Source organism: Oryza glaberrima, chromosome 11 (genome assembly GCF_000147395.1).
Source record: "Oryza glaberrima chromosome 11, OglaRS2, whole genome shotgun sequence".
NCBI classification, from domain to species: domain Eukaryota; kingdom Viridiplantae; phylum Streptophyta; class Magnoliopsida; order Poales; family Poaceae; genus Oryza; species Oryza glaberrima.
Genome location: NC_068336.1, coordinates 6,483,200 through 6,499,572, shown reverse-complemented (window position 1 = coordinate 6,499,572; position 16,373 = coordinate 6,483,200). Strand labels below are relative to the sequence as shown.

The 16,373-nt window shown below is 41.0% G+C and overlaps 2 protein-coding genes across 8 annotated transcripts; one reads left to right on the top strand and one right to left on the bottom strand.

Annotated features, from left to right (window-relative positions):
• The first annotated feature begins 1,994 nt into the window (after positions 1–1,994).
• Positions 1,995–9,517, top strand: LOC127754423 (disease resistance protein RPM1-like). 4 transcript variants are annotated; one of them, XM_052279945.1, is made up of 4 exons: positions 2,018–2,110; positions 3,723–3,870; positions 4,831–4,911; positions 6,495–9,517. In XM_052279945.1, exon 4 carries the CDS (start codon positions 6,500–6,502, stop codon positions 9,227–9,229), a length of 2,730 nt encoding a protein of 909 aa, XP_052135905.1. In that variant the 5' UTR covers positions 2,018–2,110; positions 3,723–3,870; positions 4,831–4,911; positions 6,495–6,499; the 3' UTR covers positions 9,230–9,517. The 4 variants fall into 4 exon arrangements, with proteins under 4 accessions (XP_052135903.1, XP_052135905.1, XP_052135906.1 ...); XM_052279946.1 differs by lacking the exon at positions 2,018–2,110 and adding an exon at positions 3,298–3,468; XM_052279943.1 differs by lacking the exon at positions 3,723–3,870 and having other exon boundaries at positions 1,995–2,110.
• A 2,278-nt stretch (positions 9,518–11,795) lies between these two features.
• Positions 11,796–15,950, bottom strand: LOC127754832 (serine/threonine-protein kinase PBL34-like). 4 transcript variants are annotated; one of them, XM_052280428.1, is made up of 12 exons: positions 15,829–15,950; positions 15,555–15,740; positions 15,207–15,465; positions 14,719–14,950; positions 14,459–14,609; positions 14,191–14,368; positions 13,861–14,021; positions 13,498–13,762; positions 13,047–13,275; positions 12,785–12,935; positions 12,467–12,676; positions 11,796–12,403 (listed from the first exon to the last, which is right to left on the bottom strand). In XM_052280428.1, exons 2-11 carry the CDS (start codon positions 15,711–15,713, stop codon positions 12,497–12,499), a joined length of 1,965 nt encoding a protein of 654 aa, XP_052136388.1. In that variant the 5' UTR covers positions 15,714–15,740; positions 15,829–15,950; the 3' UTR covers positions 11,796–12,403; positions 12,467–12,496. The 4 variants fall into 4 exon arrangements, with proteins under 4 accessions (XP_052136388.1, XP_052136387.1, XP_052136385.1 ...); XM_052280426.1 differs by having other exon boundaries at positions 11,799–12,359; XM_052280427.1 differs by having other exon boundaries at positions 11,796–12,676; positions 15,555–15,715.
• Between the last annotated feature and the right edge of the window lie 423 nt (positions 15,951–16,373).

The following is a 16,373-nucleotide window of genomic DNA, read 5'->3' as shown; positions in this document are numbered from 1 at the left end:
CTTTTATAGGGGCAAGGAGGCAGCGGCGAAGGCCCACGGCGGCCGGCGACGCGAAGGAAAGGTCTAGGGTTCGAGAGGGAGAGGCGAATCCGATTTGAGATCGAATCCACGAATTTCCAAAGCGATTTAGACGATGTTTCCAAAAGGGAAAAGGTAGAGGAGATCCCGAGGATCATTTCCCCTCAATTGATTTCACCGGAGAAGGAAAGGCGCGGCCGAATTTGGAAGGAGACGGCGGCGGCGCGGCACTAGGGTTCGGGCGGCGGCGGCGGCGCGAGGAAGACGAAGACTGACAGGTGGGCCCCACCTGTCAGCGGGCGGACGCGCGCGCGGGCGGCGGCTGCGGGCCGGCTTGGGCCGAGGGAGAGTGAGAGAGAGAGAGACTTTTAAAAACCTTTTTCTAATTTAAATTATTCATGAAATACAATTCCATTTATTAAAAATACTTCCTTAGCTCAATTAAATCCCAGAAAAATCTAGGAATTATAGAATTAAGCAAAGTATTTAATGAAATTTTATCTGGCCCTATTTTATATTGGAATTTATTATTTAAAATTAGATCTTCTTTTCAAGGCTTTTAAAATCAATTCTAATAATTCCAATTAAACAACAATTTACATATTTAGGATTTTTAGGGTGTGACATGTATGCACGCTTCCCAAACGGTTAAACAGTGTGTTTTTTCATAAAACTTCTATAGAAAAGTCGCTTTAAAAAATATATTAATCTATTTTCAAGTTTAAAATAATTAATACTCAACTAATTATGTTTTAATTGCTCATCTCGTTTTACGTATCTTGCTAGTTTTCTTCAATCCTCTCCTCTCAAACATACCCTAGTGGATTAGGACTATTTGCATGAGTTGGATCTGTGGCTTTTGGGCTGCCACCTCTAGGTATAAATAGAAGAGGAGTTGAGTTGTCTCGGAATTGATTTTGTAAGAGATGTGTTAAGAGAAAAGTTAGGGTTTAGCTTAGATTTTGAGTTTAGTCAAAAGTTGAGAGAAGAATGTTGTTGCTGCATTTTGATACCACAATTAAAAATATAAATTTGATATATTTTCAGAGAGTTCTTTGATTTTTGTTTTTCTCGGGCTCGATGGCCACACAGCTGGCAAGAGCACAACAGTCAGAACGGTGGCTACCTGGTGGTCAGATCATCGGAGCTAAGGCGGTTGAACCGGCGGCATCAGACAACGGCGATAGAAGCTAGACGGTTGGACCGGAGGATCTACACTGGTCAGATTCAGAGGTTCCGGCACAGTCAGACTGGAGCAAACACACCAGGGTAACCTTTAATTCTGCTAAAAGTTTTGGTTTTTGGTAATCATACCATTTACCCTCTCTGGTAAACTTAGTTCAAGTGATTCAATCTTACAAATATCTATACACAAACCAATCAAGGGCCTGTTTAGGGAAGTTTCTAGCTACAGCAGCTTCACCCAGAATCATAAGCTCAAAAACAGTCCAGCTTTTGGATTAGATTCTGAGAAGTTGTAGTTGTAGAATCCAGAAAATAAACTAAAAGCCAGAACCTGGAAAACCCAGCTTTTTCCAGATTCTAAGAAGGCTTTTCATAATTTTAAGTTTCCCCAAACAGGCCCTAAGCCTGCCATAGAGTGTAAATCATTTTGCAATAGCCTGGTGTCGATTTTATGGTCTTGTCGCTCAATTTGTTCTCACCAAGTGTCCCAAAAACTACCTCATTGTTGTAACTTTATTTTTGGGCCTATAATCCCTCTCTTGAATAAACGAATATGCAGAGCTCCTACCATAGAGAACAAATTAATTAATCGTACCATTATTCAAAATTTTAAATAGTTACATGTTCAACATGATCCATTTTTTTTATCAATGATTAATTTACTAGTGCCATCATGGTCATGAGGAATAATCCTACTGCACGTACGTGCTCCACTGGCCACTTGGCACTAGTAGCTATTGACTTGGCCGCCAGAGTCGATGGTTGACTTGGTTCTACTTGACCCGTAAAAGCCATAAAAAGGAGAGAAAGCAAAGCTTCGTTCTACTTCTGTCTCCTCTCTCCGCTCGGGCCTCCGGCGGAGTCGAGTCAAGGTCGTCTCCTCCTCTCTCATCATCGAGTTCACAAGGTGCGTCCATGTTCTCGTTTGCAAATCCATGGTGTTGTAGTTAGGCGGATGTCATGCATGTTTCAGCTTGCTCTTCTGGGACGGTAGGTCCTGTTCTTCGTCTCGCGCACTTGGGTTTGATCCTGATTTCGTAGGAGATTTCGTTCTTAGTTTTAGCGTTTGAGCATGAATAGTCGCTGGTAAATTGTCCTGTTCGTTTGGGGTTGGATCTTTGGTGGCGGTGAATTGTGTATGTGATTTGCAATTTCATCCACCCATCTCGCTCGCCTCAGCTCTGTGACGAGCACCGTCTGTCCCTACTGCGTCGCCCGCGAGGTGCTTGTCGTAATGCTCCAACGCCGGGGCACGCCCACGCGCGCCGGCGCGCCCGGTCTTCAGATTTGGGTGGCCTAGTGAAACTAAAAATAGGGCCCACAAATCACATCTAAATAATATCTCTCTATATATATATATTTATATAAATGCTTGTTACCAGTAAGCAATTGAATTGCAAGAAAAACTTTCTAATATTACTTTAAGAATTTGTCCATTGGGCCCTTTCAGTCATTTTATTAAATCATCCACCTTTTTCTTTCCCGATACGTACTTTCTAGACAACATAATATCAAGGACGAACTAATAATTGAGAAAAATATATTACTAGCTCTTGAGCTCATAAATTACAAAGCTGTAAAACTATAAATCTGACCAATTAATTAATTGCGGGCGTGCACCACTCCCCAACGACGGTGGGGGAGGTGGAGGCGCGACGACCAATGACAGCGTGCACTCGTGCGGTGGAGGAAGCGGCTTGAGAGGGATGGAGATGGGATGGGGTAGAGAAGGTGGGGTGGTGGGACCCATGGTAGGCATGTGGTTTCAACTTGCTAGATATGGCCAGCCAAGCGAAACTTTTGGCTACCTATTTGGCTTGGCAAGTTGCGCCGTATTTAGTTCAAAAGTTTTTCTTCAAACTTTCAATTTTTTCATTTCATCAAAACTTTCCTACACACACAAGCTTCTAACTTTTCCGTCACATCGTTCCAATTTCAACTAAACTTTTAATTTTGGTGTAAACTAAACACAGCCTTGGATGGCAAATCTATTGGAGCACGTTCTTTTTCCTAAGTTTACGAAATTTTGGTTTGAAGAGTCAGTTGGAATTGCTCTAGGTCAGCAACACGAGGCGCACAGCTTGGTCCAAGGCTCCAAGCGCAACCTCTGAGCTCAAATCAGGAGAGAGAAAACCAACAAAACTTGGGCAATTAGCAAGGATGGGAACGTGGTAGTATCTGGTGTACGTAGTTGCTGCTCGCCTTCTCCTTTCACATGCAGATGCAGCAGATAAGCACTTCAGCCGACGAGCAGAGACCATCAGCGTAAATGTTACTCCCTCCGTTTCAAAATATTTGACACCGTTAACTTTTTAGTACGTGTTTGACCATTTGTCTTATTCAAAAAAATTAAGTAATTATTTATTTTTTTCATATCATTTAATTCATTGTTAAATATACTTTCATGTACACATATAGTTTTACATATTTCACATATTTTTTTAATAAGACGAACGGTTAAACATGTGCTAAAAAGTCAAAAGTGTCAAACATTTTGAAACGGAGGGATTACTTTGCAGTTGTAGATTTGCAGCCGCCGCGGCCGGCAGCGAGGCGCGGATGCGACCGACGGAGTGAGGCAGCCGGCTAACGGACCTAGCATCATGAGATCGGATCGCTAGATCGCCATACCCAGGATCTCGCCATTGAGCAGTGTTTCTAATTTCGGTATGCACCAAAATTTTGTGGTTGCCGAAATTTTGAAAAATTCGTGGATTTCGGCATTTTCTGACCGAATTATTTTGAAATTTTAACATATTTTGACTGAATTTAAATGAATTTTAATAAATTCACAAATATTTGAAAAAATCCACAAATTTTGGAGGAGATTTAATCTTGCTGGTGGGGTCCAACTTTCTAACTACATATGCATAAATCATGCGTAGAGAACGTGCATGTGGTGTTTGTTGAGCGCAGGGTTTACGATTCTAAGATGATCTTCCGTTTCAAGCTCTGGCGGAATGACGGTTTTCGCAAAATCAGGTAGAAAGCAGTAGATTCCGAACAAATTTCATAATCAAAATTTGAAAATAAATTTCCTTAGTTTACTGATAAGCTCGCGAAAATCGGTCGGCTTTGGCGAAATTCCCGCTAGCTAGCATAAGGGGCCAACAAAATCAAAAGTAGATGGAGCACATACCAATCTAGGGTTTTCACATTGAATTTTCCGGCCGGAAAATGGCTCTCCGACGATCGCGGGATCCGGTGGGTGGGGGGGGGGGGGGGGGGGGAGGGACGGCGGACGGCCGGATCCGGCGGGGGGCAAAAGGAGATGCGACGCCGCCGGGAAGACGGCGGCCTCGCCTCACCCTTCTGCTCGATGTTTTTTTTTGGGAGCGATCAGGTGCAGGACGCCAGGACCACATCCCCTCTCCTCTCTTATTTGGGCTAAGTACTAACTTGCCTATTACTCCGGCCTAGGAAATTGTTTTCTTTTTTTAATTCGTTATTCTTTTCTTTCCTACTGTAAATTCGTCAAAACCTCATTTTTTTCGCGGAATTCGACCGGTTTTTGTTGGAATTGTGAACCCTGGTTAAGTGTGTGGTCTTGGACCCTTTGCCCAACGCCATGATCAATTGATCAGCTGTCTTGCATGTGTTCTCATCGTTTCTTCCTTCATGCTGCAGGGTTCGGCACACCAACCACCAACAGTTGGGCGCAAGTTCTCCAACCTCCCTTTTGTAGTCGGCCTACAAATCTTCCAGCAGGTGAGCTAGCATTAGATCATCGTATAAAATCACCAATATGACAGTGCAAAAGTTCCACGGTCAGTTCTTCAGAGTTCAGATCATTGCTTTCTTCCTAGCAATAATTGTTAATCTGATTCCTTTTAATGAAGAAGTTCATTTAGCTCCCCTAAACTATTTTGTCAAAGGATAGTTTTACAGCCCAGACGACTAATGTTTTAGTATGAAATTTTGTGGGGTGAGAGATAGCATCATAACTTGTTACTAAACATTTTCGAAAAAAAAACTTCAGAACTTTTTTATGTTAGAAGTTAAACTGGTCTTAGGTGCTACAAATATGTACAGGTAGTCACTGTTTATGCTTTCTTTTATGATCTCACACAATTTCAGTTTAAAACACATCTTGTGTAAGGACAAACAAAAACGACAAAGCAACGAGAGAGTTAAGCTAGCCAGTTTTAGTAGTTCAGGGAATAGAGCGAACTTAAAATTGCGTAGGATTAACTGCTTCAGCGAAATAATTTAGGGAAGTAAAATATACTTTTCCTTTTATTTTATAAGTGCAACCATGTTCCAAGAAATATTACATGCTTATCTAATACTAGTTTTATCATTCAGTACCTTGCTGATTCATTTATTATTTTGTTGTGAACCACAACAAATTCATTCGTTCCACAAATTAATGTCTCAGACAAGCAAAGTGTTGTATTATAGTTAAATACTAAACAGTAAATCGATACTCAAATTGATGTAAACAAGCAGATTTTGAATTGCTATTACATCGCTTGTGTATAATAATGTTTCTTTTACTGACCCAAGCACTTCCCAACAGCATAATATGTTAGATATAGATACAATCTAATGAAAGAACTCACACTTTCTCTCAAATTTTTTAACTGGAGTTTGGGAATTGAACCTCACCATCCAAGTTTGATTCCCTGTCGGCAGTTTTTTTACTTATTATTTTTAATTAAAAAGATACCCTCCAAGAATTATTATTTAATCCCTCAATAAATTGGAGCTTTATCTTAATTGACCGGTTTCTCTCTACTTACCTACTGTAGTTCTTTTAAAAAAAATTGAAAAGGTATCTTCTGATCTAGGTATGACGTGAATGAAACATGAGCAGTTTTGTTTTTGAAGTTGCTAGGTTGTTCCAAGTAAATGCATTAATATAGATTAGATCTAACCTTGATTCATGGCCCGTGTTACTGATTTAATTGCTAAGTTATACATCATGAGCCTCATCCAGTAGTGTCATTATTATCATAGTCTGACTATGGTCTACGAGGTCTTAGATAGAATTTTCCTGACTTTACATACCTTTAACAGTTTAACCTTTTGTGGTCGTACACTGGAAAGTAATGCCATGTTTTTCGGTCATGATTGATTGATATGATTCTCTAAATGTGAGCAGTGCTACATCTTTCATACAGAGAACTAGAGGATAATTATATTGATGAGTCAACAAATCTCGTTCATGAAATCTACTATTAGATAATAGAAAAGTGTTTCCAATTTTCAACATCAAAGTAAAACTGAGGCCAAAAACTTTGGGTGATATTTGTATGTCCATAACATGATAATATGTTTATTTTGTTCAGCACAAATGGCAGAGGCGGTCCTCCTTGCTCTAACGAAGATCGGTGATGCTTTAGCAAATGAAATCGCTAAAGAATTGATTGCCAAACTGTCTGAAAAGGTTAATAATCTGAAGGATCTGGATGAGAAGATTGAGCAAATGAGGAAGCAATTGACAACCATGAACAACGTTATATTGCAGATAGGCACGACATACCTCACTGATGAAGTCGTCAAGGGTTGGATTGGGGAGGTGAGGAAGGTGGCCTACCGTGTTGAGGATGTCATGGACAAATACTCGTATTACTCTGTGCAAATGGCAGAAGAATGGTTCCTTAAAAAATACTTCATCAAAGCATCACATTATGTTATTGTTTTCACTGAAATTGCTAATGAGGTAGTCAAGATAGAGAAGGAAATCAAACAAGTTATAGAACTCAAGGATCAGTGGTTGCATCCATCCCAGCTTGTTTCTGACCCGCTCACTGAGATGGAAAGACAGAGGTCCCGGGACAGCTTCCCAGAACTTGTGAAAGATGAAGATCTTGTGGGGATTGAAGACAACAGGAGACTGCTGACTGAATGGTTGTACACCGACGAGCTGGACAGTAAGGTGATAACAGTGTCAGGTATGGGTGGACTGGGGAAAACCACCCTGGTCACAAATGTGTATGAACGTGAAAAGATCAACTTCTCTGCTCATGCATGGATGGTTGTGTCTCAAACCTACACTGTGGATGCTCTATTAAGGAAGCTGCTTTGGAAAGTTGGTTACACAGAACCACCACTGTCAAGTAACATTGACAAAATGGATGTGTACGATTTGAAAGAGGAAATAAAGCGAATGCTCAAAGTTAGAAAATGCTTGATCGTACTTGATGATGTCTGGGACCAAGAAGCATACTTTCAAATACGTGATGCATTCCAGAATGACCAAGGAAGTCGCGTAATAATCACAACACGGAAGAATCATGTGGCAGCTCTTGCTTCCTCAACATGTCACCTTGATCTCCAGCCATTGAGTGAAATTCATGGCTTTGATCTATTCTGCAGAAGGGCATTTTATAACATTAAGGACCATGAGTGTCCCACGGAACTCGTGAAAGTTGCCAAATCTATAGTTGAGAGGTGTCAGGGCCTTCCACTAGCAATTGTGTCAATAGGCTGCCTCTTGTCTTCAAGGTCACGGTCACATTACGTTTGGAATCAAGCGTACAATCAACTTAGAAGTGAGTTGTCAAAGAACAATCATGTCCAAGCAATTTTAAATATGAGCTACCATGACCTGTCAGGAGACCTAAGAAACTGCTTTTTGTACTGCAGCCTATTCCCGGAAGACTACCCGCTCTCCCGTGAGAGCCTTGTGCATCTGTGGATTGCAGAAGGCTTTGTCCTGAGGAAAGAGAACAACACACCAGAGGCAGTAGCTGAGGGAAATCTCATGGAATTGATATACAGGAATATGCTTCAAGTTACAGAGTATGATGAGCTCGGCAGGGTGAATACTTGTGGAATGCATGACATTATGCGAGACCTGGCCCTTTCTGCTGCTAAAGAGGAGAAGTTTGGCTCTGCAAATGATTTTGGCACAATGGTAGAGATTGATAAGGATGTTCGTCGTCTGTCAACTTACCGATGGAAAGACAGTACTGCACCAAATCTCAAACTTCTACGTCTTCGAACCATAGTATCACTTGGAGCATTTTCATCTTCCATTGATATGCTGTCTTCAGTTTTGTCTCACTCAAGCTACCTTACTGTTCTCGAGCTTCAAGATTCAGAAATCACTCAAGTGCCATCATCAATAGGGAATTTGTTTAATCTGCGTTACATTGGTTTACGGCGCACGAAGGTCAAGTCACTCCCTGATTCTGTTGAGAAGTTGTCGAACCTCTACACTCTAGACATTAAGCAAACAAAAATAGAGAAGCTACCACGAGGAATCACTAAAATAAAGAAGCTAAGGCACCTGTTAGCTGATAGATATGCTGATGAAAAGCAGTCGGAGTTCCGGTATTTCTTAGGAATGCAAGCACCTAAAGATCTATCCAACCTAAATGAACTACAGACTCTTGAGACCGTGGAAGCTAGCAAAGGTTTGGCCGAGCAGTTGAAGAAACTGATGCAACTACGAAGTTTGTGGATTGACAACATAAGTTCTACTGATTGTGCAAGTATTTTTGCGGCACTGTCAAATATGCCACTTCTTTCCAGCTTGCTTCTTTCTGCAAAGGATGAGAATGAGCCACTTTGCTTCGAGGCACTCAAGCCCAGGTCTACAGAACTCCACAGGTTTATTATCAGAGGGCAATGTGCTAAGGGCACACTAGACTACCCGATATTTCGTAGCCATAGTAAATATCTCAAATATTTAGCTCTAAGTTGGTGTCATCTTGGTGAAGATCCACTGGGGATGCTCGCATCACACTTGTCAAACCTGACTTACCTAAAACTGAACAACATGCACAGTGCAGAAACTTTAGTTCTTGATGCAGAGGCGTTCCCCTACCTAAAGACGCTTGTATTGCAGAAGATGCCTGACGTCAACCAGATAAAGATCATGGATGGCGCCCTTCCATTCATTGAAGGCTTGTACATTGTGTCCCTGCCGAATCTGAATAAGGTTCCTCAAGGCATTGAGTCCCTCAGCTCCCTGAAGAAGCTCTGGCTGACGAGCCTGCACAAAGACTTCAAAATTCAATGGAATGGTAATGGGATGCACCAGAAGATGATGCATGTTGCAGAGGTCCGTATATAGATGTTGCATAAAGTTTCCCTATGTGCAAGTACATCACAGATTTGGTTCTTTCCAGTAATTTGTTGAATTTGCATATATATGGTCGGTAAAGTTTTCTTTGGTTACATGTCATGCTTTAAATTGTTATACAAACATTCCTGGATTTATTTCTGTAATTTCCTGTAATTTCTGTGTTGCCCCATTTGCCTTCAGATTTATTTCATGTAACAAACATGTCCTGTTTATATCAACGTTATTTGCCTGTGATGTTATCAATGTTGGAACCTCCTGTTTAGGCTGCCTTTCCCAGTGATTCCTTGTTTTTGTCTGATAATAGGGATTTACTCCTGTTTTAATTGAGCTCCATGACTAGTTCGTTTGCTACAATAAGTTCAGTCCGTGCTGTTGTTTGCTCTAAGACTGGCTTTTGATGCAGTGTGTCCACATTATACCATATTGCATTTGCAATTGTGGTGTAATAATGCTGTATGTTGTCTCCATTTGTTTTTTCCATGTCGTCTGACTTTGCCAAGGAACGTCACAGGCGTGCAGTTGTGCATATCTGCCGTCCATTTCCATCCTACGGCTCTCTCCTTCAACTAGTGCACAGCAGCGCAGGCCCGTTAGGCAAAGAATTGCTTCTCACGATGAAAGGCTGCTAGTTCCTAGTTCTGGCGGGTTAAGAGGAAATTAACTTACCATTTGATTCGCAATCAACTTTTGATGAAATTTGTAAATATGATGGTTCAATTAAGTATCATCTACCATGAATAGAATTAATTACATCATGGTATTGCCCCAAAGGAAAGGCAGTGATTTGGTTCATTTGCAAAATTAATTGATCTGCATGTATGTTGCGGGACCTTTTTGTTGGGTGAATATAACATGGAAACTAAACTTGAGTGAAAAAATTTTTTTGTTGGGGTGAATAAGTGAAAAACTCGTATAAACAGAGACCAAAAGGTAGTCTAACTTCGAAAAAAGAAAAAAAAATACACAGGTAGATAAGATGTCGTTAGTTTGTTACTCAATGAAGTAAAAAACTCTTGCATAAAGTCATTCGTTTGCAAGATATAAAAAACAAATTTTAAAATATAAAATTGTCCAAATATTTGTTTGAAATTTGTTTTTTTAATCTCACATACGAAGTTAAGTTCTGATAAGTTTGTTTTTACATGTTTGTGTATTTGTGTGACTATTTTTTAAATTTTAGATGACATTTTATCAGAGTTTACAATAGTTTCATCTAAGTTGGGGTTTGCAGCATATATTTACTTTTCTTGTGCTGATTTTTATGGTTCTAGAAGAAAATATTGGGTGCCTTTGCCCCGTTGGAAATGGGAAAGAAACATGAGCCGTAGGATGGAATGAGGATGGAATGGACGATGGATATGGTAGAACTGCACACCCGTAACTTTCCTTCACAAAGTCAGGTGATCCTGATCCATGCCTGACGGCACCATGTCTAAGGCTGAATTTCCTTGCGACATGAGTGTCAGTGAGTGGGTGCATCACCCAAGGCCAACAAGTTGGACATTACATGTATGCTATCAACAAATTGCCCACATGATCTAACCAGATAATCAAGTCACAAAATTCTTGGAATAGAGTGTCTGTGCATTGGCAGGGCACATTAACCGAAGTTGTAGGAACTGAATGTTACAAAAGAACAATATTGTATCAGATTTCTGCCGTTTTGAATCTCCTCGACCCTTCCGCACCGGACTCCCGTGTCGCCTCTCTCGGCGACTCGGGAGGCGAAGCCCGCCTCCCCAACCTCCCCCGTGCACGGTCGCCGACCTCGCCGCCACCAGCAACGCCGCTTCCTGCGGTGGTGGCCAGCGCTAGTCCCCCCCCCCCCCCTTTCCTCCTCCCTTCTTCCTTCTCTCTTTTTTCCCTTCCTCCTTTTCTTCAGATCTGAGGCGAACGGAGGCCTGGCCCTCCTCCCCACCCGATGCCGACAGGCTCCCATCCCGGACCGGTGGCAAAGGCTGCACGGGGGACAGCCAAATCTGGCCATGTATGTCCAGATCTGGCAGCTTCCGTGCATCCTGGGGCAAGAGGCCGGTTGCGGAGGCGGCCGACGGTGGTGGCAGCAAGGGGGAGGGCCGGATCTGGCCCCCTCTAGGTCCAAATCTGGAGTGCCCTAGCCGGGGTCGAGCGAGGCCAGACCCCCGGTGGCAGCGCTGACGATGGGTGGGTGGCTTGTGTGGCACCGACGAGCTACGTAGCTCGGTGGAGCTCCGCCGGTCCGGCGAGGTGGCAGAGTAGGTCGTCAACGATGTGCAGGTGGTTGTGTGCATAGTTGCGGACGCTATGTTTGGATGGGACTCTGATGTGAAAGCCTTACTCGCACGAAAGGCATAACGATCTAGGCACTGTCTCGGAGAGAGACTTGATGAGATATACGTGTCTGTGAAGATGCAGACTACCTGCACCTGGGCAAAAAGACCCTACTCGTCTTGCTGACACTAGCAACGGGGACACTCTCAGACGCCGTTCACCTTCTTGAAGGCGTTGCTATTAGAGCCCTCGTTCAACTCCACATCAAGGGATTTCTCCAGGTGAAAACCTTAGATTCGTTAGGATCGGGCGATGTTGCGTTCTGTCAGCGTGTCCTTGAAGGCTTCGTTTTAGGAGTTTTTCCCTTGTTGGACAATTGTACTTAGTTCTTAGGTTCAGTCTGTCAATGCCGGGGTTTTCGCCGGTTTTCCATAAATTAACCGTGCTATTGTAAGGTTATTGGGTCCGGTTTTCCTTATAAACTGGATCAACTCTCTTAGTTCTATAGTGAAATTGCAAGATCTCCTTGCCCGTTCCCTTGAAAAAAAACAAAAGAACAATACTGTACCAATGATAACTGAAGGAGAAGAGAGCTCACTGATCATGGAACATCAGGCACAGAAAATAAAAGGAGATTATTGCCGTGGAGCATGCATCAAGCATCTCTCATAAACAAAAAGGTGATTAAGATGACCGATCATACATTCATGCAACCAGCATTAAAGACCTATATGCAGCAGGAAGTCATGACTTCAGGAAGATCTATATTCAGAGAAACCTGGGTTCACTCAAGATTTGTTCAGCTTCAGATTTTTGGCACTTCCTTCAAGAGCTACCACCGTCGGTCACTGTGACCCTTGCCAAGCAGCTTTCAACAATGTACAATGAAAAAGATCGACATTTATGCTAGATCTGGAAGAACATATTCAGCTGCAGTGTTGGCATTATCTATATAAAAAGCTGAAGTGTTCTCACCTAGTAGATGTTAGATGATCTGATGATCATTTAGCCTTTTCTCCAATTAAGTCTGTCAACAATTTCCCCAATGGAAGGTCTCCCCTTTGGATTTTTGTCTACGCAAGCAAGCGCAATATCGATGCACCTTTTTACTTGCTGGAGGCAGTTTGCCTCCAATAATGGATAGTTGGAAGCTATCTGTGGCATTTTCGCCCAGTTATTACGTACCTGCAAAATTTTAGTAGAGAGACTGAAGTAAGAATACAAATTGACAGTATAGTGGTCATTTTCAAAACAAGATTATTGAGCTTCAAGTAGAAAGATACTCTATCTTACATTTTCAATGAAGCCCTTTGAAGTAACATCTTGGCTACTCGTATCGACTTTTAACCCAGTCACTATCTCGATTATCAAAACACCCAAGCTGAATATGTCTGATTTGGTTGAGATTTCACCGCTGTAACGATATTCCGGGGCAATGTATCCTCTGAATTACAGAAACACTAATATTTTAATTGCTATAGGATTGGAAATGCGATGGGAAACAATAAATCTTCAATAATGAAAATATGGAGGTTATTATAAGGATTGAGCATACATGGATCCGACAACTGTTAAAGTACGAGTTCGTGTTTGTTCTTCGCCTAAGAGCCTTGATAGGCCAAAATCTGCAATTTTTGGCATCATATTATCATCCAACAATACATTGCCAGGTTTCAGATCTAGATGAATAATGGGTCTTTTCAACTCATGTAAGAACTTTAAACCCTGACATATCCCTTCAATAATTTTGAAGCGCATGTCCCATTTTAGTTCATTGGATTCACCTGTAGAAATGAATACAATAAGGTCACTTTCAAACAAGAATGTTGAGAGTTTTGCATCAGTATATCTGTCAATGTTCGGATAAGTAGATGTTTCTAGGATTATTTTTAACCTCTACTTTATATCACTGCTAACTGTCTTTGAACACAAGTTGATAAATAGAAGGGGAGTAGCATTCAGTTAATTTACATGGGAATTGGATGGAAGTGTGCAGAGGATCATACCATAAATATACTTGTCAAGACTCCCTGTAGGCAAATACTCGTAGCAGAGTAACTTTTTTGGTGTTTCCACAAAGAAAAATTTTCGGTTGTTCTCCACGACTTCCTTCCGTATTTCATAACAATACCCAATCAACTTTACTATATTCTTGTGATTGAGATCAATAAGAATACCAGCCTCACTCTGAAACTGTTTGTCTTGATTAACTGCAGTCACACTGTCTAGAAGCTTCTTTACAGCAACTAGGTCCCCATTTGGAAGCACACCCTGCTTAACTTCTGTAGTTAGTGTAGTCAAATACAATGGATATATTCTGTAGCCATTGATTTATTTTAATAAAGGATAAAAATATAAGCCAAACATACCTTGTAAACCACCCCAAAAGAACCTCTACCAATTTCTCGCTCATGGGAGAAATTGTTTGTTATATCTTCCAAAAACTGTAACTTCGGGTTTCTTGTTAGCGTACTTACGAATTTTTGCCTTTTCTCCATTTCTTCATGTATGATCGCTTCATCACCAATAACTGCTTGAATGAAACTTTTCTTAAATAAGAACTTTGTTTTTGTAACGATACCACTTATTACAAGCTTCCAAAACATCTAGACTAATAAATATTTATAACAAATCAAGACACAAAACCTCCGCCGACCCGGCAAAAAAAAAATCAAGACACAAAAATAAGGTTTCCTGACCTGTTCCTTTATCTGTGAGTTTTACAATAATTTCACCTATAGTAGGTCGTTTCTTTGGATCGGTCTCCACACAGTTTAACCCAATTTCGATGCATCTTTTTGCCTGTAGGAGGTCATCTTCTTCTAGTGATGGATACTTTGACGTTATTTGTGATGATTTTAACCAGTTCCTCTGTACCTGCAGAGTAAGACAGCATTACCCAGATGAAAGGATGAACTATGATATATATCAACATCTTTCTCCACATCGTTGATACATATCTCTTACATTGTCAATAAGAATACTGGATGAAACTTCTTGAGAGCTAGGGTCGTTTTTCAATCCTGTGACTATCTCAAGAATAAGAACACCCAAACTGAATATGTCTGACTTCTCTGATATTTCACCTCTATAATAATACTCTGGGGCGATGTATCCTCTGAGTGGAATTAACAAGGTATGAGCTACATTAAGGGTTTAATGCAAATGTAACAGTTGAACACAAAGAAGCAAAATATATGGAATTACAAGGTTTGAATTTATCTTACATCCATCCAACAACATTTTGGGTGATAAGTCGGGTTTGCTCTTGACCAAAGAGCCTTGACAGCCCAAAATCAGCAATTTTTGGCACCATATTGTCACCCAATAATATATTGCTTGGCTTAAGATTCATGTGAATAATAGCTTCATTCCGCTCCTTGTGTAGAAAATGTAAACCGTTGCAAATACCCAAGATTATTTTGAAACGCGTGGGCCAATCAATTCCATTCAATTCATCTGAACGTAAATGAGCAAACAAGAAGCTTTTAAAACATTATCCTCAGAAGCCATCCATCTCTTTATGTAATATTTTTAATGAATTTCCTATGTGTGCATTTTACTACTCCTATGGATAGGTATAAAAAAGGTTCTCCTACTCTTATGTTGTTTTAAATGAAGATGTTGATGAAATACAGTGGCACTGATATTTTGACCCATGAAACAAGAAAAAGGTGTAAATCTATGACTATGAGCTTGTGGCGGATTGCATTACCGTAGATATAGTTATCAAGGCTTCCATTCGGTAGATACTCATAGCAGAGTAACTTCTCCACCACATCTGTGAAAACATACTTCCCATCATGCTCAACTACTTGCCTTTCTGCTTGGCAGCAAGAACCAATCAACTTCACTATATTCTTGTGCTCCAACTCCAGGAGGTTGTTTGCCTCGTTCTGAAACCGTCTGGCATGAATTCCTGATGTTCTCTCGAGCTTCTTCACAGCAATCACCTCCCCATTCTCAAGAACACCCTGTTTTACATACATAGAGATGGACTTATCACTATGAATTGATTTTGCTGAAGTTGAGAAATGTTGGGGAACAATGTGTGTAACTGTACCTTATAAACCACTCCAAATGCACCGCGCCCGATTTCTCGTTTACTTGAGAAATTATCCGTGATGACTTTCAAAGAATCTAAGGTTGGATTCTTTGGAATAGTAATTGGATAATGTGACTTGTTCCCCGCCTTATTTTGTGTGCTGGATTCACCCTCCATTTCTGATTGCCCAAAATCGGAGAAGCCCTTTCAGAAGAAGAGAAGAAACAAGAACAAGCTCATCAAAGAAACCATGTGAGCAGAGCCCAGAGTTTGCAGCTGCAGGGGCACTAACCTGAAGAACAATTTGGCTGCAGGAGGCTAATCTTGTTCCGATTCCGAATCAATCGAGGAGGGGAAGAGTTGGAGAAGATGAGCAATTGTTCCCCGATGGGAGAAGCAGCCAGTGTGAACAGGTTGACTTGACCCAGCCACCCAATGGAGAGTCATCGTCCCATAATGTACTCTCTCCATCCTTTGACTTCTTTTCTTTTATGTACCGTTGGACCACTCGTCATATTCAAAAAATTTGTGTAAATATAAAAAAACAAAAAATTATACTTAAAGTACTTTGGTGATAATAAAGTAAGTCACAAATAAAATAAATATAATTCTAAATTTTTTTAAATAAGACGAATAGTCAAACAGTACAAGTAAAGAGTCAAAATCCCTTATATTATTGGACGAGGGAGTAAAATAGTAGTTGACTGTGGAACCATTCTGCCAATTGCAGGCTGTGCACCGAACCAGGGGCCACTTGGTATAGTGTTGCATGTGATGTGTCTTTTTTTCTCTCTCTTGGAATCCAGGGTGAAAGTTGTCTTCTTTTTTTTTTTTCTC